We start from the raw sequence: 22,288 nt of genomic DNA on the forward strand, positions 1-22,288 counted from the left end.
TTCGTCTCACAAAATACGATCCGTGAGATCGTATGACACAAGTTTTTGCCTTATTAATATTGGCGTAAATTTGCATAGTTGAGTGTCACGTGAGTATTAATCGAAATTGACAAAAAGAACGAACTAGGCTAAAAATAATCTAAAATATAGAATCTAAGTGGAAATTTTTACTTCATGTTTTGTACCTTCAATGTGTGTATTTTGAAGAAAAAAAGTACAGAAAAGAAACAGTTAGATCTGCCTTGGTCGGATTTTGTTTTGAACCCGAGTTTGTGAGCCGGGCTTCTTGGTTGTCTGGTTTTACATAAGGGGGCTAAATTGTGGCCTTGAGCTAAGTCCGTCGTCCTACTTCGTGGTTAATTTGTTATACTTATACGACCTGGGAAAAATATTTCTTTTTGCATTTCAAAATAATCCCACTTCTTTGTTGTTATGACTAGACGTAGAATCGTACTGATAATTTCTTGTTTATATCTGCATCCGAGGTTGTCTATTAAAATAAAATAATCAATGCATAATTTACACGCAACAATACTGTGGCAGCTTGTGGTATCTAGTAATTTTCTTTCAACAAGCTGTGGAGTCGATGTTTCCTTTCATCTAAAATCGCAATCTCCATCTATTAGTTACGCTAGCTGCAACAACCAACTCAAATTCTTTGCCCGGCTTCAAAGCAAAAAATAACTATTTGTCTTTAAGAAAAATTTGTCTCGCATATGATGCTCACGTGATATAACAATCATTTTTCAAGATACAATAACTTTCAACTTGTGATAGTAATACTACGAATCACGAGTTTCATAAGCAGAAAATGAAGCAAATTCTAATATGAATACAAATACTCTTTTTTTGTTTGATTATCTCAAAATTGAAATTATTTTGTCCTCTAATATGTTAATGCATTCAGATTGATCAATATGTAAGTCACAAATCTAAAAAATATGACAAATAGATACATTTTGATGACAAAGATCCATGAAAACGCGAAATTTTTGTCGAACAGCGCTGTCAAACACCACTTTACATACGCCTCCCTCACGACTTGGAAAATTCCAAAGCACAAAGAAACATTTAGAAGCCTCTTTTACGCAACAAAAAGCGTTTAGGAGCCTCTCTTACGGCCTAGATTGTTCCAGGCCATACAACGCCTCTTCTAACACATGAAATATTCCGTTTTGAGTTTTATATACCTTTTAGTTTTTCGAATTTTAAATATATTGGACGTAAAGCTATTTTCTATCTTAAAAAAATATTGTACATAATAATTCCCTCCAAAACCAGATAAAATCTAATTAATTGCGCGGTGACGAATCTACAAGTGGGATTCATATGTTGTCATTTCACAATGGTCCAAGGTTCGCGCCACAGATTCCCAGGCCCATTTATGTCCTTTCAACTTCAACTGTCACCGAACAAACCTCGAGCTCAAGCTGCTCCAATGGCTTCCGGGATTGTCTAGCATCGGCTTTTTCTCGCTCTCACTCACGCATAGATGGTAAAGTGCTTGTACACACTCACACACACATATATCTGTGTGTGTATGTATCACTCTCTCGGCAGTTCAGCTACTGAAATCCTCCCTCTACCTAATTTTCTTTCTAGTTATTTGTCGTCGTTAGTTCTTTTCATTATCAGCAATTTGTTTCACATTTCGTTCATTTCCGAGACAGTATAGATTTGGTCTATCAGACAGTAGTTACCCGCAAAGATTTAGAGTCTGTTGGGGTTGTTTTTGTCGTTTGTTGAATGCGCGTGAATTGTACGTAAAACGATGCCGTTGGTGAGAGTTGAGGTGAAGAATTGTTATGGACTCGGAGTACAGGAGCTGTACAGGGAGGCGAACAAGGAAGACCCGAAGGAGATTCTTGATGGCGTCATGGTGGCTGGTCTCTCCGGCGTCTTACGTCAGCTCGGGGATCTCGCCGAGTATGTTATTCCTCAATTCTGTCTGCATGCCTCTTAAATTTCACTATATTGTTGATGTTTGGAGATTTTAGTGGTCGTAGAGTTGGGTTCATGATTTCTATTTCAATACGTTGCCTGGTTTGATTCTAGGTATTATAGCTTCTGTATAGTAGTGAGAAACACAACCAAATTGCTAATTTCGTACATTGAGAAATAACATATTGCTCGATAAAACGGCATATGATTGTGCTGCAAAAATTGTATTCGAAATTGGAAATGAGTGTCGGGGGACTCTGGTAAAAAGACATCATACTTGCACTGCGTAATCTTCACGTATTGGGCTGAAAAGGATAAATTGTGACTCTGATTTTGTAAGTATTTTGGTTAGAGCATAAGAGAAGATAAAATAATTCTGTTGTGCTTCTTGATTATGTCACTATAAGGATCACATGTTACAGAGAAAAGGCTTTAATACGAATTGGTGGATGTGACACTCGTTGGCTTAAGGTGTTGAGTTAAAGTTGGCTTTTTTTTTACGATAGTTAAAGTTGGCTTTAAACATGTGTATTTAACTTTTTTTTTTATGGTTCATACTGTTTTAATCTTTATTTTTCAATTTCATTCAATTGAATGAATAAAAAGGGTCCTAAAAATGTTATTTTTAATGTATCTATGATAGTTAATCTGCAGAAGCTCCTGGTTCAATCAATATCAAGATATTGAGAGTGCAAAAATGCAAGAAAGCAAGGTGTTATATCCCGGATACTCCTCCCACCCCCAGTCCCACCCACCCGCTCACACTTTTGACTACATGCGGGAGATAAATGGAACAGTTGTGCAGATACCCATTTTACTGTCTTCATTTGACGATCTATTTTCTTCTTAAGCAGCAATTGGAGTTGCCGACATCCAATCGACGAAGAGAAGCTAATCAGCTCAAGGGCATATATGAAAAGGAAGATTTTTTGCATCTAATTCGATCCAAAGTAAGTTCTTTAGTGGACAAATTTCCTATTTTTTGTTAATAGATAAATCATGTATTAAATGTTTGATTAAACTCATCTGCATTTGCTATGTAGACTCAAGTAGAAATGTTGGACCTGCATGCCTTCTATTCCTTACGATCCAGCTTCAGTAGCTAAGCAGTGTTTACATAAGCCAAATATAACACGTAAAACTAATAGTACAGAGATAAAAGCTAACATCACGTCACTCTATGAGGGGATAACAGTATCAGTATAGCTTGTGAACAAACTGTACTTTATTTGAGATGTAGCTCTGAGTTGTCTACAGATTTCAGTGTAGTTTATACGATTTTATGTTTCTATTAGTGTCGTATGTGAGAAAAAATGAAGGAAAGAAAAAATTCTGATTCATTACACTTGCTTTATAGGAATTCTGCCCAACTAAGATAACATAAAGATGCTATCTAATCTGATCTGAAATTTAAAATAGATCCTATCTAAAACTAACATTTCAAACAATTATCTAAACGAATAACATCTAATTTTCAGTATTCAACAATTTTTATAGCCTTTAGAAGAGGTCTTAGCTTAGTCCCCCTTTTCCAAAAAATACTTATGTAAGTCCATTTGATGAGTAAAGGAACCATTGGATTATGCAATTAAAAAAATCTCACCGGTCTGTACACCTTTGTTTTGTGGCTCCAGTCATTGAATCTGAGACCAATTGTAATCGGTAAATCAAAATATGGGGAGCCCACCTCTAAATTGTCCATATGTCGGCCATTCTTCGGAAGGTTAATGCAATTCGCCAGGTATCTATAATCTCTGTCTCCGTGGTACACAGAAATAGTTAGATGAATTTGATATTAACCGTGTTTGTGCATTTCTGTGTGTCTTTGTTGGCAATTCAGGTTGTTGGAAGTGATGATGGGGAAGGTGATAGTAACTGGGGTGACACTTGAGTTTTCATCTGGCACGACATGCTAGTAAAATGGTCTAAGCCATGAAATTTTGGTTTCCAGATTAGGCAGATCTGTGATACATAGTTGTAAATAAGTCCATTTCCTTGTGTAATTTATTTGTAGGTCTCATGTGAATTTCAATGACGCCATCCTCTTCGGTTCAATTTACTGCAACATTTTCTGCATTGTTTATGTTTCGTTTTCAGATTTTTTCATTGGTGGTAAAGCATATCCCCACATTCATAGTGAACTGACCAAAAAGATTGAAATACAATCTTCAAGGCATGAAGTTGCCTCATAACCAACTGTTCCTGTTTCGTGTCAGTCTCTTAACGATCAAGGTAATAGACGACTGGTTGGGTCTATGTCAAAGAACTTATATATACAACTCAAGTCACAAAATATACATGATATATTCCACAAGTAATTTCATAATTTACATGCTCTGTTCCAAATGTAAATAAGACAGGTCACATAATAGAGCAACCATGAACATTCTCATCACTGAACATGAATCTAGTTCCCTCATCGACAAGACCAGAGGAGAGTGGCTGCTGGTAGTAACCATGCCCATGCCCGTTGTAGCCGTGCACGTGATAGTTGTATACTGAGGATGGCTTAGGCTCCGTAAAATATTGATGGCCTCCACCTCGCTGTCCAGAGTAGAAGTTCCTGGTCGGAGCTGGGCTGTCATAACTATTGTTGCTGAAATAATACTTGTGGGCATAACCATGGTATTCCAGGTTGTAGGGATATGGCCAGATCTCCGCAACCCGACCTGTATTTCTCACAGTTTTCAGGACTTTTTTCTGATCAGCCCACCCCATCACTGTCACCTTTTGCATCTTCATGTCTATGTAAACGTTGTCCACTCCTGCAAGTCCATCAATTAGTTATGACTGAAGGGTACATAATTTCTAGCATTCTTGTTCCTGTTTGAACAACCGTAATATAACGAGAATGGAAGGCTATGCTCTATTGTTTCGATGTGTCACAAGCGGCCTTGCGTCACCCGGACTGGTCACTGGTGGCCGTGCATATGGTTACTGAGACCTTTCTTGAAAATAATGTGTACACTGTTGGTACAACACCAAACTCTGTTCCATGAATTGTACATCCATCACGTGTTTCAATAAAAAAATACCTTTTAATTTGGAAAGAGCTTTTTTTATTCTGGCTTCGCATCCTGGACAATCCATGTGCACTCTCATCTCCACAATCTGAAGGGCCAAAAATTCAAAACCCGTCACTTGCTTTTCTAGATTCGGTTAACAAAATAGTGCTAGAAGAGAGATATGCTTTGATATTTGGTTATTCGAACTATGTGCTATAACGTAAATTATAACTTGTTAAAGAACTATGTGCACGATTAGGTATCCAAAACAAACCGGCGCGCGCATTGTTGATCATAAAAATAAGTAGAGCTCGAGCTTACCGGCATACTTATAGTGGACTTGAAAGATAGTGAAGAAGATGTTGGGTTGTGATGAATTTAAGTAGTGTTTGTGCTCTTTATATACACAAGGAAAACTAATTGGAGAGCAAGCTATGTGTTGCTTACGCATGCAAGCAAAGATGAGAACGACTTTCTTCAAATATTAAAAAAAAAAAAAGAAAAAAAGAAAAAAAAAAAAGGAAAAATGAGAGACTAATATTATATGAAGGAATTACCCAGAAGTTGTGTCGATTAAGTAATTATTAATTGACCAATGAATCACAGTAATGACGTAACTTTGTGGTCGCAACTCTGTTCTATATTTGTGTGAGGAACACACACATTCTTGTTTATTTTCTTACACATAAATGGAAGATATGGTAGATTATTGGGTCATATCAACAAATTTTATAGATGATTATTTTTCAATGTGTTTCAAATACTTTCAATACATAGTGGAGGCTAAGGGTGGGCGACAAGTCCGGTTTTTCAAGAGACATGTTTTTCGGGTTGAGTTTCTCATCTTTTATTTGTATTTCTTTAAAATTCTGAAACTTAAAAAATTTGTCAATATATGTTGATGTTCTGATAGATTGAGTGAGTTGAGTGGACAATATACTGAATAGAGATTCGTATTTTATCGGTGATGATTTTTGACTTGATAGGACAAGTTTGGATGGTTTAGCTTGATTAGACGAGCCCGTGTGACATAGCCTGGTGGGATGGGCCTGACCAGATAGAATGATTCCGGGTGATTTGGCATGGTAAGATGAGGTTTATTATATGTATAGCTATTAATACTTGGTTGGTGGATTTAATGTAAGGACAATAATTTAATGTCATTGATGCTCAACGAGAAGAGAAGATCGGGGTTTTGTCACAATTAGCAAAGTCCAACTCAAAACGACAATCCATTATATATAACAATAGAGAATGTAGTTATATATATCCAGGCTCCTCTCGATTCAAAAGCTTTTGCTTTTAAAAATGCTTTTTTTATTTGATTTTTAAAAGTTTTTTTCTGAAAAGAAATTTGTGTTATTTTTGTGTTTGGATAAATAGATGAAAGATTTTTTAAAATCCATAACTCCAAATTTGAGCTTTTTGAAAAGTTCTAATTTCAACACTTTTAAAATCACTAAAAAAAAACATCTAAACATATATCAAATTATAAAAATCACTTTCGAGCATTAAATAATTGTAGTATATATTATATAAGGAAAAACTTGGGGGGATTTCAAATGATTTTTTTAATTATATGTTGATCTCACATAAATGAAGTCGTACAATGTCACATGTAATATTTTAAATGAGACTACGCATAAAATCTAAGACGAGCACTATTGCTATGTAATTACTGAAAAATTTGACTCCTACTCCTCGGGCTCCCCTCAGGGCTACTTTCCCTAGCCGATGTTCTTGAAGTAGAGAATTTGTGAGGGCCAAAGGGTACATCCAACATTAACGGATACGTCTCAAATAAGACGATCAAGAAACTCAAAGGAGTTGATGCTGTGGCCACCCGTCAGTGTGATCACCATTGCGCTGGTATCACCAAGACATTCCCGGTCGAGGTTTTTGCTGCCGGGCAGTGATCAAGCTATGATGTTACCCTTGAACAAGTCAATATGTTATTTTGCTGTGTGTTTCTGTTGTACGTAATGGGGTAAGTTTCTGAATATGTACATAGAATAAGATTTCTTGTCTTATTTTTTACAAGTGTATTTTCTGGGAAGGAAGGGTTTTTTTAAAAATAAAAAATAAATTGTCCTAAATTCGAAATAATAATATCCCAAGTACAACTTTGCTTGCAGCCCATCCCGGAAAATATTAATTGACCCAATAAGAAAGATAACAGAGGCCCAAACAAAATGTGGCCCCATGGAGGCAGATATAAACCTAAGTCGGTGGGGGTTGAGATATTATATCTTATAAATAGGGGTCGCGTTAGGGTTTTCTAGAAATTGATTTTTGGAGGTTTCTTTTTATTTCTCTCTGTATTAGGGCAAATTGTGAGGAATCAATTCTGACCCATGGATCTCGCCAAGAAACGTAAGGCCGACGAGAACGGCGGCGCGTATTTCGTACCCATCGACCTTAACAGCGACACTTTTTCTGCGCAACTGTCTCCCAGCATGTCCCCGGAGGACGCGGAGAAAATAATCGAACCCTTCACGAAGGAGCAGATCCTCCCTATCCTTCGCGCCGCAATAGTCCGTCACCCTGACGTGTTGGAGGCCGTGCGCACAGTGGCTGATGCGGACCCCGTACAGCGGAAGCTCTTTGTTCGCGGACTCGGTTGGGAGACCTCCACCGAAAAGCTTCGGGAGGTTTTCTCTGCCTACGGAGAAATCGATGAGGGTAACAGTATTGTTATTACTGATAAGAACACTGGAAAGTCCAAGGGTTATGGGTTTGTGACATTTAAGCACATTGATGCTGCTGTATTAGCCCTGAAGGATCCGAACAAGAAGATTGATGGCCGCATCACGGTGACACAGCTTGCGTCTACGGGCAGTTCAGGTAACTCCCACTCGGTAGATGTGTCGACGAGGAAGATTTATGTTGGTAATATTCCGTTTGAGATTACTTCGGAGAGATTGTTGGCTCACTTTTCGATGTATGGTGAGATTGAGGAAGGGCCATTGGGTTTTGACAAGCAGAATGGTAAGCCTAAGGGTTTCGCCTTTTTTGTCTATAAGACTGAAGAGGGAGCGAGGGCTTCGTTGGTTGATCCTATGAAAACTATTGACGGTCATCAATTGGTTTGTAAGTTGGCCACTGACAATAGGAAGCAGAAGCCCAACATGGGAGGAATGGTCACTGGAATGCCAAATGCAGGTCCCATGGGCTTTCCTGGTGAAGCGATGCCTGCTTCGAACTATGGAACAGGAGGTTACATGGGCTATGGTCAGGGCCCAAACATGCCTCAGCAGCCACAGCAGATGCATCAAAATACGGGGTTTAATGCTGCTATGGGTGGGCAAGGGTATGGTGGTGGGTATGGAGGTGGTTCATCACAGTACAGCGGTGGTGTTAATGGGGCTGCTTCAGGGGAGTTTGGCGGAGGACTGAGCAACAATGGAGGATACAGAATGCCTCCTAGTACTCATGGGCTGCAGAGCTCAGGAAGCTATCCAGACGGTGGGAATTATGGGTTTCAACCTGCATATCCATCTTATCAGAACCAGCCTGGAACTGGGCCCAGGTTTCCCTCGTATCATGGTGCACCACCATATTATTGAGGTAATTCCTTGTTGAATTTTTTTAATGAGCTACTTAAAGTAACCATTTGCTTAATTTTGCATGGCACGGGGACAATAGGCGCTCTTGAAACCTCGTTTGCATATTTGCTGCTATGATGCTTGGTAATGATGGTATTTCCAGCTTGTGACATTCGTTTTGATGTTTCTGCTTGATTAACTAAAACTCAAAGCCAGTCAATAATTAGAAAGATGTGCTTTGGAGGTTGCATGGCATGGCAAAGTGATGAATAGGTTAAATACGTGAAGGTTTTGTAGATTCAGGCGAGAATCTTCTCCTTATGAGCATAGTAACCTGGAATTCTGTTTCCCTTGCTTCCTTGGTTTCAGCTGATTGTACGTTAAGAAACAATTGCTACTTCTTTCTAGCCGTACGTCATAGCAACTGAAGTCTTCTTTTTCTTCACTTATAAGAGATTATGAAGAAGCAAAAAGGAAAGATTTATTTAGTAAAGTGCATTTTCATGCTCAAATGTTGATTTATATTTTTATAATCTGTGAGTCAGTGGAATAATGCATTCATATATTGCATGTTTATGTTTTGATTTGAATAATGGATTAAGTTACATGTGGGTGTATGTTCAGGTATTTTGACAGCTTCTTGGACGCAAATGCTTTAAATGGTTGTGGTGATTACGTGATTGCAAGACTATGAAATCTTTGGCTGATTAATGGACTGCTGTAGATCTTTGGCTGCTTTAATCTCTATGTGCTCCAATAAAGTTGTGGATTAAATGTCTATTTCGCTAGGATGAGCTCGAAGTTTTTACTTGAAACGTTGCTTTGTAATTTGATAAGTGACCGAAGTTTTCTTAAATTGTTTGGTTTAACCTTGTTATTTTAGCTGTTACATACCCTTTATTTATCTTCTATATTTTATCTAGCTTTCCATAATTGTACTTTAGTTGGTGTCTTTATTTTTTCTGCATAATTATGGCCTTTGAGATGGTGCTGGGATATCTGAATTAGCTTATGCGTCTTGCGATTGGTGAAAGTCGGTAATTCCAAATTTTGATGCTGGCATGGGGTGATAGTCTTTTTCATTATATGGTTCCGCTGTAATCTTCATGGTTACTCTGTAATCTTTTGAGTGACTGGATAAATTCTGTGGTCTAAATGATTTCCACTTTCGCGATCATATAGTGGCAGGTTGCAGTTCTCCTTGGAAAACTAGCTTTACTCTTCTTGTCTTGGTTTTAGGGCACTTTCAGAAATTCTGAAACTGTAGGAACCTGAAACTATTTATCATTATTTTGTGTTGAAATGGTTGCGAAGTGCTTGATGTATGTTGAGGGAGAAAGATTCTGGCACTTGTTGACTCTGTAGTTGATACAGAACAATATGTGAATACTTTTGAGCTGTTTATTATAAGAAATAAAGTGGTTTGGCCTAAAAAGAATGTTGATCTACATGTACAACATATGGTTTTAGAATACTATAGTTGCTCTTCCTTTCAAATAGTTGTCCTCCAGTATTGGGGATAGATACCATTATTTCTTTTCCAGGCCTCGAAAAGCATGGACGAGCCACATGCATGTATTCATAAGTTCTAATTTTTTCATTGGTGTCAAAAGCAAATGTTTGTACTTTTCACAAATTAAAAGCATTCCTGATCCTAAAGTTATTAAGATTTACCCATTTTTAAAATTTATCTTTCTATCTTGTCTTGAGTTTTATCAAGTATAATGATATCTGGCTTTCTGTAAAGACATTCAATTGTTTTTGGGGTCAGGGGTTCACTTTAATCTTGTGTTGCTTCGTATTTAATATTGAGGCTATTGTTTAAACATGTTTCTACTACTAATATTTTATGTGTAATTATTTTGTCAAGTTAATAAATTGTCTCGCTTTACTACTATAATTTGTATGTATCTGATAATATTGAGCAAGATTCTAAATGACATAAATGGTAGTGTATGCATATCTTGTCTCTACTGATTACTCATTTTTAACTTGAAAATTCTCGAGGTGTTGGAAGTTGATTGCTTGCGTTTTTTTTTTTTTATGAGATTATGTTTTAACTTATCATTTCTCAAAGACAACATACTTGATTTATAAGTATAGGGAAGGCTGCAAGGTTGGTTTTTTCTCTGTGAGATCCCCTAAAGATCTAGCTGAAAAGAAGCCCTGGCCTGATTTGGCAGCATTGCAGCAATGTCTGCCTATGGTTCTGAGGTAAGATTGTTGCTCTTCACTCGACTTTGCATGCATTTCCCCCCTTCTGCATATTGACGGTCGAGGTGATTCATTCCTCGTATCCAAGGAGACTGGGATTGAATGGAGTAATTAATGCTAATCCCTGCGTGCCGCGTATCATGAAAGTGATGGGCGCCTGAATGGAAGATAAAGAGAGATGTTTTGATCAACAGGTGGGTCGTGTTCATTCACAACTGTTTGCACCCTTTGAGATATGGTTACCTTTTGAGATATAGTACGGTGGCAAAGCTCCTGTATAAGAATTGAAGTATCAGGTTATTTACTATCGGATGTCATTTATACAGTTTTAAAGACGATATTGGGTCGGGCTGTGTATTACGTTGTGTCCTAACGGGTACGGGCCGGTAATATGTCTCATGGGACCTGACCCATATCCAGTACAGCGTACCCGACGTTTTAGGGGTTTTTAATTAATACTAATGTGTATATGTGTGTGTGTATATATATAGGCAATGTATCTGCATGGTTTTATAATTGTAAAATCTGGAACGATGCAAATAAATATATTTTAATTCTATTCTAATAATAATATAGCATGCTATATCATTTAACAAATTTTGTTTCATTTTTTTTTTGTTTATTTTAGATAAAAACTCAAATCTAAAAAATATATCAATAGTGCTACAATATTTGATGACGAGAAGGAACTTTTCGAGGAATGTGTGAACTAAAATGATTAACTGAAATCGATTTTGTAACATAAGTTTTAGATTGAACTATTTTGTATATTTTTTTATGATTGTGTTGAGAATTAGATATATCAAAATATTGTATAAATTTAATCGTCTCTTGGATTTGATATATGTGTAGGCATTGTAATTCGGGTTCCGGTACTCGATCTGAACTCGGTCGGATTGATTATATCTAGTCGTATCTGGTTCAAATAGAAAATGTGACGAATCAAATGAGCATGGAAACATGAAGGTCTCTGGAGGGTGCTACCAGCACATGCGAATTGACGTGAGTTGATACTCTTCTGCGTTGGATGGTTTGGTTGATGTGGAAGTGACATAATCAATTGATTACTTAATAATTTGAAATCGTTTCTTATCCTTTTCGAATGATGTACAGCTAGCGCTCATGTGGTCAGAGTTTGCCTTTATTTGTTTTTTTTGTTTCTAATAGAACGTTCTTGCAAACTTGCCCACCTCTCTCTCTCTCTCTAAGTTTTAAAGAAAAAGGAACCATCAAACACTAAAAAATAAAAGCATACTTAAATGTGATAGACACACACTGTGTTGTATTGGGCCGCAACTATTTATTTACACGTACAATCATGATTCATAAAAAGTAATATTTTTAACATAAATTTTTTTTTTTTACAAAATTATTTCGTGAAATTAATTTTCGTGTTCGAAATGCAAATAAAAAAAATAGGATTGGGACCCTCTTGTACAAACAAACATCCGACAAAGAGAGAGTGCCCCCAGACATCTCACCTCATAGTGCACTTTTAACTTAAATAATTAAATGTGGGCCATAGTCTGACATTTTAAACCTTTAATTAATTGTTAGCTATCAATTTTACATAATTGTTGTGTTAGTTGGATAATGATGGTTACGTGCGCTTTTGTCAATACACTATGTGATGTAATGAAATCAATACAAATGTTCAAAAAGTGCAAAACTAGAGTTGGACCATTTTTTATGTACCACAGCTTATGAAATTAGGGTAACAACCAAATAATTAGGTGTAATATCTCAAATTGTAGATTTTTTGTTTTTTAAGGCACTTAAAAATGTAATTATTTTCAACATTCTCCAGAGTTTACCGATAGAAAACATAATTAATGCAAGGTACATTCAATGCTACACCCTTGTCAAAGATTCAATTTTTACATACAAGTAAATCTTTTACTAGCTAGAATGCTTGTACTTAGGTTATATTTTAGCAAATAATTATGATTTTATGTATATTTCAAATTTAATGTGTGATTATATTGGAGTGATTGTTTCCTATCTAAAGATAATTTTCTTATTATCATTATCAGGGATGTAAATGATCCAAACCAAGCAAACAGTATCAGACTTGAGGTTGACTCATTTAAGATTGATATAGGATCGAGCTCGATTTTTCTTAAAATTTCGTTATCATGTTAATCAAGTCGGACTCGAGCTTGGTTCATTAATAGCTCGTTTATCTATTTAACAAGTCTAACTTGAGCTCGGGCTCGATTTCGAGCCAGTAAAGCATAAAATTGAGCTCGAGTTTGTTAAAAATTAAATATATCTATGAACTAATTTTAAATCAAATATAAAAGGATAAATTCATTCATAAATATTCAAAACGACAAACATAACAACTAAAAATACATAAACGAGCTGAACTAGAGCTCGAGCTTATAAGCCACCTAAACAAGTTGAGCTCGAGTTCACGAGCCTATTAACGAACTTGTTTGTGAGTTCACGGACCGAATATCCTTAGCCTTGAGTTTGGTTTGATTAAATTGTCGAGCTCGAGCTTTAGCTTGATTTGATATAATTAACAAATGAACTCGGACAAACTTTTTATTGAACCGAGCTCGAATAACTCGTTTACATCAATAATCATTTCTATATAATGCCAAGGTGTGGACGGATTTCAAAGCAACATTTCTTGATAATTGCTCCATCATGGCGAATACCGGGTACCAACACTGGTTTCTGGAAGTCCTGGTTCTTGTCTTTATGCCGCTGCTGCTACAAGCGCCAGGTGCTAGCTCAGAGCTGCAAAATAATTTCACCACTCCCGAAGGAAGACGGCTAGCTAGCAGCTGCAATTTCTTTCAGGGAAAATGGGTCGTCGATGATTCGAATCCCTTCTACGAATCCTCAGCATGCCCGTTTATAGACCCAGATTTCAACTGCATAAAATATGGTCGCCCAGATAAAGAGTTCCTCAAGTTTTCTTGGGTACCAGATGCCTGCACCTTACCCAGGTAAAGCACAGTTGAGTGATTGGGCTTCATTGTTACACCTTCATTTATTGCTTTGTTAGTAACAAACCCTGTTCTTTTCACAGAAACGGCTAGTTCTATCTGATACAAGAACTGAAAATATAGTCTTGATATGAAATCTCAACCTTTTTAATGTAATCTTGATGGTTGATTCTCTGCAGATTTGATGGGATGGGATTGTTGGAGAGTTGGAGGGGGAAAAAGATTATGTTTGTGGGCGATTCGTTGAGTTTGAATCAGTGGGAATCTCTAGCCTGTATGCTCCATGCGTCCGTCCCCAATACTAAGATCTCCTTCCTTAGACGTGATTCGCTTTCTTCTGCTACGTTTCAGGTATCAAAGTTGCATTCTTGTTTCGAAGTCAACTAATATCCAGTCAAACGGAACGGGTACCCAATCACAAATTTAATGGGTCGTGATCCGTTATGCTTCTTGGTCTAGGCCTTTATTGCATACATGTACCCTTTTTAAAATTCTATTGGTTAATCCAAATAAATTATTCAGTTGCCAACCATTGAATAAAGCAACGACGGATAATCAATGAATGTTTTGTTATCCATTTATACTAAACGAACATTTATACTAATTCCTTTTTTCTTAATTGTAGGACTACGGGGTTACGTTATTGCTATACCATTCCACATATTTAGTAGACATAACTCGAGAAAGCATTGGGAGAGTATTGAAATTGGACTCCATTCAACAAGGAAATGCATGGAAAGGAATGGATGTGCTTTTATTCAATACATGGCATTGGTGGACACACAAAGGCAAAAAACAACCGTATGCATCACTTTTATTCTTTTCTAACTTTAATTTCTACTGACACCACCGAAAGTAATGGAAAGTATGTTGATATTGGGAGATAAATCATCTGTTGTATTGGTTGAATGCTTGTTATGTATTCCTATGCGATATGTGAATGTTGCTGTTTGCTTGCAGATGGGATTATATACAAGATGGTTCCACCATAAGTAAAGACATGGATCGTTTGACGGCGTTTTACAAAGGTTTGACGACTTGGGCTCGTTGGGTTGATCTCAACGTTGATCCTACAAAGACCCAAGTTTTCTTCCAAGGAATTTCTCCAACTCACTATCGGTAATCAAGTAATGTAGAGATGAGCAAAACTAGTCGTCTTTCTTTGGAAAAAAAAACATTCGCTTTTTTAAAAAAAATTATTAACCTGAGATTTTGTCTTTCTGAAATATATTAAAGCCACTTCCTTTGATAAATTCATGAATCTCGCCATTTCCTACTATCATCGTCACTTTTTGAATCTGCATAAAAATTTACTTATAGGGGTAAGGACTGGAAGTCAGGATCAAAGAACTGCTACGGCGAACAACAACCATTGACAGGGTCATCATACCCAGCAGGTACACCCCCGCAGGTAGATGTTGTCAAGAAAGTACTTGCCGGAATCGCAAAACCGGTGTATTTGCTAGATATTACAACATTATCACAGTTGAGAAAAGATGCTCATCCGTCAGCCTACGGTGGTACTCATTCGGGGGTCGATTGCAGCCATTGGTGCCTCCCTGGATTGCCAGATACTTGGAACCAGTTACTATATGCAGCTCTCACTGCGTGACTACTAAGATTAGTTGTTTTATTTAAATAAATTGGGGTGTTATTGGATCAAGTCTCTACATTATGTAATTCACATCAAATCTCAAAATACTCAAATTTGAACACCTTACAAGGTTTGTGAAAAATAATCAGAGCAGTTTTGGATATCCAGGAACAAGGCCTTTTTCAGACAACTCTTATATTCAACATGCTCATATATTCAAGAGTGTAATTGATTCTGAATATTCGGTCGGATGTGTACTGGAAAAAGAGTTTGAAGGTACTTCAAATTGCTAAGTTTCATAATGCATTCAACAAGTGAAGGGGCCCGAGACGAATTTGTAGTTTCCTTCCCATCTTTGATCTAACATAGAGAACAAAGATTAACAATGCGGGAACAATAACTGTATTATAGATTAGATTCCAACCGATCACATTCAATCTTCTCAGAGAAAATTTCCGAAAATTCCGGCAGTTTTATTCACAGATGGTCGTTTATATAAATTTTTTTACAAGAAAAAGTGTGGTGGGGTTATCAGTTCTGAAGCTGAGTTTTCTGCAGATCAGTAAGAAACAGAGGACCTGTAAACAAGCTTCTGTTGATGCTGATTATGGTATTGCACGTTGCAGGATCGAGCTTTTTCCCTCAGTTCTTGGAATGCTTTCATTGTCTCCACATCAAAACCACCCGCAAACTAAGAAACCCAAAAACCCGAAACGTGAGCGCAGCTATAAGAGATTGTAAACAGCATTTTAAAGTTTTCTTTGATCAATGAAAAACACTGAGGTTTATTTTATAAAAGATGTATGTAAAGATACAAGAATTTATGTACCTGATGAACCCGGAACGCAAACTTTACACCTTGAAGAATAAGCTCTTCTTCTTCTGGACTGCCCCAAATCATTTCGAGCTCAGCGGATATCCTTTTCATGTACTTCATGGCCAGTTTCACTGATGCCAGCTTGATCTGCAGTTATAGGAGACTCTGAGTAAGTGACCGAAAGAGGGGGGACGAATTCAATGAAGTAATGAATACAGACAAGGAAAACAAGAGTGGGGCAAACAAAAAGAGGCAAAATCTCTCCATCCCTTTTTGTCACATAGCTTCAATTTATTTTAATAAAATTGAGTTTATTTTAATAAAGACTTGGCAGGTTGTGCCCTCTCCATGCAGTTTCCTTTGCTTCCCACAACTTTACAAAACCAGAAAATATCACTCGGTAGAAAGTTTGCAGCTAGTTTCATATGTTTTAATTCAAGAAAAGATGAATTTTACCTGGCTGACATAACCGGTGTCTAGCATCCAGTTCATAGGAATTTGAAAGGCTTTGTATCGTTTGACAGCTGATTCTCTCATTCTTGACAAGTTATATACTCCATGCTCCAATCTGTTACAATATTTCAACCATTTGAATCTAAAAACAAAATAATCCAGACGAATTAAATGAAAAAGGTATTACTCATTTAGGTTTACTTCTCAAACAAAGACTGCATTTTCTTAAGAGCGTGAGAACAAGGTTGTCTGGGATCATCTCGAAACGTCGAGGCTTCGGATTCGAGCTTTTTCAAATCACAGTACCCGAATGCTGCTTCTCTTAAAACATCTGCCTTCTGCTCAGGCCATTCAAAGTGCTTCAAAACTGCCCTTTCATCAACCTGATCAAAGACAATCTAGATCACAAAGCATACCAAAAATAACCCAAAAAATAGAATATAAAGAAATGCCACAGATTACAATAAAAATATTGAAAATATGTACCAAAAAAGAGAGCTCGTCATCAAGCCATTTAACAAAAGGCACTACATCTTCTATATCTGTAAAGGCCGCGCCTTCAACTTCTTTAATCAAAAAGCTGATGAAATCCCCTTGAGTTTCCACATCTGTCCTAATCTGTTATTTAAAATAATTTAAAACAATCGTCATAAGATAAAGATTTGGTCTTTCTTGATCAGTAATATGTCCTTTAAAACTATTAAAGGTAATATTTGAATTCATTGGCACAATGAAAGCAACATTAAATTTTCATAAATGTCCTCATGGTTTCATTCAATTTTTAAATTTTTGTATTATCAATTAGGATTTAGAATCTAAGTAGTCCCTGTCATATTTTGGAAGTAATCCAGCAAAATTCCAAGTAAAAGCGCACCAGGGCCGGTCATTGTCAGCGCCAGCTTGGTATAATTCAGTGGCAGGAGTAAATAAACTCTCACACAATGAAGAATATGGTAAATTTTGTAAAGCTTACTGCCAGTAAATGGGAAGAACGGTTCGCAATCTCCCCTATCATATCCTTGGCCGCAGCTCCAGCCGCCTGGGTATCGACGGAGCCACCACCTCCGCCCCCGGGATCCCGCCTCGAATAAGTGTCCCTCCTCATAAGGGAATGGTAAAACTCGACAACCTCCGGGACCCTTCTAACTTTAGCCTGGACAGGCCTTGTTTCCCCTTTCGGAGGAGGCGGCGGAGGAGGTGGCGCAGCTTTCGAACGTGGTGGAGGAGGAGGTGGTGGTGGACCTTTCAGTGAAGAAACTTTCACCGGAGGAGGAGGAGGCGGCGGTGGCGGAGGAGGGATGTTGGAAATCTCCGCCAACGCGCGGTCAGCTGATTCGGATAAAGAACCATACGAAGGCGAAGACATAGAAGAAGATAATAAAGAGGAAGAAGAAGATGATGATGACAAGATTGAGGCGGATGGCCTCGGTGGCGGCTTCGGAACACGAGGAATGCGGGGTCTCAGCCCCATTAACCCATCGGAAACGTCTGGAATTTCATCAGAATTACTCCGAGAATGCCTCGGTCTTTCAGAAATCTCCATAGCACCAATATTTACCTCTTTCTTTATCTCAATTTCTGGCTTCGAGGTAATCGTACCAGTTTCGAAACCACCCAAGTTAATACTATTTTGAGTCATGCATTTTCTCAAGAATTTTGTTGTGGCACTAGATTTATGATTATTCGCCGCATCGTTAAACCTCGTAGTGGTTGATGAAGATGACGCCTCTTCTTGCTCTAGCTCTCTTTCTTTAACGGCTTTCTTGATATCGGATAAATCAGCCTGCATGGATTTAATTTTTGCCTCATACTTCTGGTTTTGTTTGGTGAGTTGCATGTGTAGATACTCATTCTCATCCCTGAGTCTTTCATTTTCCGTTTCCAAGCAATCGATTTTCTTACCGGATCGTTCGAGTTCTGAATTCTTGCTCAAAATCTCGCTCTCAAGCACAGGAACAATGGCAACGGACTCTTTAAGCAGTTTGTGCTCCAAAATTTCTGTTTTCAAGCGGGACTCTCGTTCTCGTAGTTCTTCCACGAGACGGAGGAGATCGGCGACGTCTGGGGGCCGAGGCTGCACCTGGGCGGAGGAGCGTGGGAAGTAAACGCCGAAAGAACGTGAGTAGGAGGCGTTGGACCCCTTCTGCGCTTGCTGCTGCTTAGCTGAGCTTGGTGTGGATATCGATGGTGTCTTAGGGGAGACATCAGGATTTATCTTCGTATTCGCCGGCGATTTCTGCAAGCCCATCGCAACTTTTACTTTCCCAGCCACCATTATCGCTTCTTCTCAAAGAAAACTCACCTTATCGCTCTTACATTGAAATTTTTACAGCGCCATTATTTGAAATCTGTAAAGAGAAGGACCAGACTTCATTGGGTCACTTTCTCGTTATCTGTACATATGTGTACCGGGCATGTAGAAAAACTGGAGTCGTTCTTATTTCTTCGAACGTGTCCACCGCGGGTGATGTTCACGCGCTCACTCCGAAGTTGAACTTTGCTTTTTGTCTCTTTTCATGCTTGGCCTGTAGTTGTAAGAATTGAATTTGTTAAACGTACTCGAATCTTGAAAACGTTAAATAATTTAGAAAATCGAAAGGTCCGTCTAACGGTCGAATTGTAGAATCTCGATAACTTGATTCGACCCAACCCAAGATCTTGGTATATAATATCGTGGTCTTTTTTTAATTTAAAGTGGGTAATTCGAATTCAATTATGATTATGTCCCGTGTTTGACTTTGACCCCTTGACGAGATTTACAATATATACACATAAAAAAAATCATGTGAGCTTCATGTATAAAAGTATTATGAGTCAATTTTGTGAGACTGATATTTTATTTGGGTCATCATGAAAAATATTATTTTTTATGCTAAAAGTACTATTTTTTATTGTAAATATGAATATGAATCTGACGAATAAAGATTCTCGAGATTGTCTCACAAAATATCTATATATAATGTAATCTAATATGCCTAATGATTTTTCAAAGCATTTAAATTGCACACACACACACACATATACATATATATCAAAATATCTATATATAATTTTCAAAGCATTTATATATAAAGGGTGAATAACTAGCATTGTATAAAGGGTGAGTTTCGTCTAAGCAAAGTTTTTGAATTCACTAGGTATCATCCCATATGTACTATAATTTGTATTGTAAAACAAGGTAACAACTCTTGGAGTCACTTGCCATACTTGAATCGACTAATTGATTAATCCAGTTAAAAAATTTTTTAATAGAGTGAAAATTTCTTATTACATCAAAATAATATTAAGCAATTTCTAGCTAAAACCAAAACATGAGAACCGAAAATAAATAAATAGGTTAATATAATATTTTTTTTTTAAGACTCGGAACATAAAATTTGTTTAACATGCTTATTGTTAGAGCGTTTGAATGTTGGGATAAGAGGATGAATTTATGTATGACATATAATAAACATAATTTTGTCATGTTTTCTTTTCCACTTATAATTTGGCAAATTCCTGTTATAGTCATGAAACTTTTGTTTTAGACATTTCTAGTCGGAACGTTGACATGGTGATTGATAGATCATCGTTTTCGATATCACACCAGTATTTTTAGTGTCACGTCTGGGCTACGACGAAATAGGACTAAAACGAACAAATGCAATACACTAAAACACAACTTTGATAAAAACATGACGATTTAGATAACTAAATTGTCTGAACTGGTACTAGGATTGCTGCCAAGACTTATATAAGTCCAGGAAGTATTGGGTTCTAATTCTGAGAAGGTAAAAGTTCCAGTGCTTGGGCTAGAGAAGTTCTATGAGTAATGACGCATGGGAAAGCATGTGAGAGAAAAGGCCCTACTGAGAACCCAAGACGGGACAAGGTCTCCGAGAGAGCCCAAGATCGTGATAGCTCGTGATCGTTACAGTCTATTTTTCCTAATGATTTATAAATATAATCTTTTGTAAAATTTAAATCAAACGTTTACATTTCCAAAATAATGTGCAATTAGATCATTTCAGAAAAGATGCATGGGATATGATGATTTCATATATGATATACTTGACTCGTAAGAGAAAAAAAGTGAAATATATATTAAAATTATCAGTGTTTGTGCATAGGGGAAAAAAATGGATCTAATTTAGGAATACAGGTGGAGGAGAATCACAAATAATTTTGAAGGCTGATAAATCACCATCAATACAAGGGGATGAGCAAAATGAATGTGACCATTAGCCAACTCTGCTCAACCTTTTTCATACATTTTTTGTCTTTTGTTCAGTCCGTTCTTGTCTTTTGACCCAATGAGGTAAATCGACCACATACCAATTTTAAATTCTTTGGTAAGCTGAACTAATTAATCCAAAAAACAAAGAGATGAAACCCTCATTTCTCTTCATCTAAAAGTAAGTAATATATTAATTCTTGAGCAAGAAAGACCAAAATTATTTGTGGGGGTGGGGGGGGGGGGGGAAATAAGATGAACAAGAAGTATAGAGAAATCAATAAATTTATCAAGAACGTGGCAATGTGTGAAGGGTATATGTAGGGAGTGTGACAGGAGTTGGGGGAATAAATGAATCAATGCAAGTGTTCCCATTGGGCTTCATCTAAAACAAAGCGACGTTGAATGTACCCTAGACTCCAATGCCAATGAATTTTGGCATTGGGGTATTATCCTTTGTGGTAGCAAGAAAACTCAGTAAACAAAATACATATTGCAGAGGAGATCTCACATTTAATCAATTTTTTTAAAAAAATAAACTTTTAATTTATGAAGCAAACCTAGTCTATCATATATACTTAAACTTTTGTTGCCTGGCCCAATTCAAATTTGATCAACCCATTTTGTAAGAAATTATTTTAAATATTTCCATGCTTGAAACTAATGAAATGTTTAAAAATTATACATAGAAGATAGAAAGGCAAACACTACTAAATACTTTATTCCAAAAAAAAAATTAGTTTTATATTTCCAAATTCACGAGTTTAAATTTTTTGCATTTATATTTGACACTAAAAATGATCATTTTTTATTTGAGTAGCGCATGTATTTAGAAGGGAAGTTGGTGAAAAAATCCCCAATCAAAACATTTCTTTGAGTTCACTCCCTACCCACAAAATTGTGGCACTATGTCATACAAATTGTGGTACACTTCATGTGGAAATGTGGTACTAAAAAAGTACCCAAAGACTGAACACAAAAAAAAAAACGACGGCTGAGGACTGAAGGCCAATTTCCCGTATTTATTAAAACATTATGCATGTCCCAAACCTCCTTACGTTTTCATGTTTTCATAGATAAGTTTTCGATCATTATTGTAGCATTAAATGAAAGTCTAAAGCTCTTTTAATTTGGTCACCGAGATAGAAAGACGTACAAGTATTCATCTAAAACGCTAAACGACATAAAAAAAATACGAAAACCAATTACATTGACATAAAAATATCTCCCACATAAAAGGCACGCCATATTTACTAGTTACTTAAAAAGTATACACACCACAAGAGAAGCATAGCCATGGGCAATAAGATTCACATTAATGCATTCAAATTTTTTTTTTTTTAAATAATGGATCATGCATATCAAATAAAAGGACTATGCTAACAGAGACACAAATTTTGGACGAGGTTTTAAATAATCAATTCTCTCTTTTAATTAAACATATATGGTGCAATATCAATTGTAGTTTTGTATGGATTGATGCCGATATTTTTAATCTTTTATGTTTCGTTAAATCATTTATAATCTTGTAACTAATATATATATA

The 22,288-nt window shown here is 36.8% G+C and overlaps 6 protein-coding genes across 14 annotated transcripts in view; 4 read left to right on the plus strand and 2 right to left on the minus strand.

The window, feature by feature from the left end:
• Positions 1-22,288, plus strand: part of LOC140981128 (uncharacterized) — a 56,759-nt gene that overhangs the window by 4,154 nt on the left and 30,317 nt on the right. The window lies entirely within an intron of this gene.
• On the plus strand, positions 1,312-4,254 carry LOC140980403 (uncharacterized). The gene is made up of 5 exons (XM_073446203.1): positions 1,312-1,926; positions 2,596-2,653; positions 2,796-2,891; positions 3,576-3,682; positions 3,782-4,254. The coding sequence occupies exons 1-5, from the start codon at positions 1,772-1,774 to the stop codon at positions 3,855-3,857; spliced, it is 492 nt and encodes a 163-aa protein (XP_073302304.1). The 5' UTR covers positions 1,312-1,771; the 3' UTR covers positions 3,858-4,254.
• On the minus strand, positions 4,297-5,382 carry LOC140980404 (heavy metal-associated isoprenylated plant protein 29-like). The gene is made up of 3 exons (XM_073446204.1): positions 5,268-5,382; positions 4,977-5,052; positions 4,297-4,706 (listed from the first exon to the last, which is right to left on the minus strand). Exons 1-3 carry the CDS (start codon positions 5,271-5,273, stop codon positions 4,303-4,305), a joined length of 486 nt encoding a protein of 161 aa, XP_073302305.1. The 5' UTR covers positions 5,274-5,382; the 3' UTR covers positions 4,297-4,302.
• On the plus strand, positions 7,192-11,012 carry LOC140980278 (UBP1-associated protein 2C-like). Of its 6 annotated transcripts, none has more exons than XR_012175915.1 (3): positions 7,192-8,513; positions 10,590-10,705; positions 10,794-11,012. XR_012175915.1 is itself a non-coding variant. In XM_073446014.1 (3 exons), the coding sequence occupies exons 1-2, from the start codon at positions 7,301-7,303 to the stop codon at positions 8,510-8,512; spliced, it is 1,173 nt and encodes a 390-aa protein (XP_073302115.1). In that variant the 5' UTR covers positions 7,192-7,300; the 3' UTR covers position 8,513; positions 10,595-11,012. The 6 variants fall into 6 exon arrangements, 4 of the variants coding, with proteins under 4 accessions (XP_073302115.1, XP_073302113.1, XP_073302111.1 ...); XR_012175914.1 differs by having other exon boundaries at positions 10,595-10,705; XM_073446014.1 differs by having other exon boundaries at positions 7,192-8,256; positions 8,296-8,513; positions 10,595-11,012.
• Positions 13,330-15,433, plus strand: LOC140980929 (protein trichome birefringence-like 38). Its single transcript, XM_073447049.1, has 5 exons — positions 13,330-13,665; positions 13,845-14,016; positions 14,291-14,466; positions 14,626-14,784; positions 14,986-15,433. The coding sequence occupies exons 1-5, from the start codon at positions 13,361-13,363 to the stop codon at positions 15,275-15,277; spliced, it is 1,104 nt and encodes a 367-aa protein (XP_073303150.1). The 5' UTR covers positions 13,330-13,360; the 3' UTR covers positions 15,278-15,433.
• On the minus strand, positions 15,178-19,032 carry LOC140980928 (protein INCREASED PETAL GROWTH ANISOTROPY 1-like). The gene is made up of 6 exons (XM_073447048.1): positions 17,503-19,032; positions 17,016-17,147; positions 16,731-16,912; positions 16,533-16,644; positions 16,089-16,223; positions 15,178-15,950 (listed from the first exon to the last, which is right to left on the minus strand). Exons 1-6 carry the CDS (start codon positions 18,802-18,804, stop codon positions 15,819-15,821), a joined length of 1,995 nt encoding a protein of 664 aa, XP_073303149.1. The 5' UTR covers positions 18,805-19,032; the 3' UTR covers positions 15,178-15,818.

This window comes from Primulina huaijiensis, chromosome 7, assembly GCF_012295235.1.
Source record: "Primulina huaijiensis isolate GDHJ02 chromosome 7, ASM1229523v2, whole genome shotgun sequence".
NCBI lineage: Eukaryota > Viridiplantae > Streptophyta > Magnoliopsida > Lamiales > Gesneriaceae > Primulina > Primulina huaijiensis.

What these genes read in the sequence shown, in the direction of transcription:
- LOC140980403 (XM_073446203.1), top strand. Translation starts at nt 1,772, where the DNA reads ATGCCGTTGGTGAGAGTTGAGGTGAAGAATTGTTATGGACTCGGAGTA. An exon ending in CAGCTCGGGGATCTCGCCGA is followed by an intron (nt 1,927 to 2,595) that starts GTATGTTATTCC and finishes GTTAATCTGCAG; the next exon opens with AAGCTCCTGGTTCAATCAAT. An exon ending in CAAAAATGCAAGAAAGCAAG is followed by an intron (nt 2,654 to 2,795) that starts GTGTTATATCCC and finishes CTTCTTAAGCAG; the next exon opens with CAATTGGAGTTGCCGACATC.
- LOC140980404 (XM_073446204.1), bottom strand. An exon ending in AGCTCTTTCCAAATTAAAAG is followed by an intron (nt 4,707 to 4,976) that starts GTATTTTTTTAT and finishes ATGGACTTGCAG; the next exon opens with GAGTGGACAACGTTTACATA.
- LOC140980278 (XM_073446012.1), top strand. Translation starts at nt 7,301, where the DNA reads ATGGATCTCGCCAAGAAACGTAAGGCCGACGAGAACGGCGGCGCGTAT.
- LOC140980929 (XM_073447049.1), top strand. Translation starts at nt 13,361, where the DNA reads ATGGCGAATACCGGGTACCAACACTGGTTTCTGGAAGTCCTGGTTCTT. An exon ending in GATGCCTGCACCTTACCCAG is followed by an intron (nt 13,666 to 13,844) that starts GTAAAGCACAGT and finishes GATTCTCTGCAG; the next exon opens with ATTTGATGGGATGGGATTGT. An exon ending in TTTCTTCTGCTACGTTTCAG is followed by an intron (nt 14,017 to 14,290) that starts GTATCAAAGTTG and finishes TCTTAATTGTAG; the next exon opens with GACTACGGGGTTACGTTATT.
- LOC140980928 (XM_073447048.1), bottom strand. Translation starts at nt 18,804, where the DNA reads ATGGTGGCTGGGAAAGTAAAAGTTGCGATGGGCTTGCAGAAATCGCCG. An exon ending in ATGACGAGCTCTCTTTTTTG is followed by an intron (nt 16,913 to 17,015) that starts GTACATATTTTC and finishes GTCTTTGATCAG; the next exon opens with GTTGATGAAAGGGCAGTTTT. An exon ending in ATGCAGTCTTTGTTTGAGAA is followed by an intron (nt 16,645 to 16,730) that starts GTAAACCTAAAT and finishes ATATTGTAACAG; the next exon opens with ATTGGAGCATGGAGTATATA.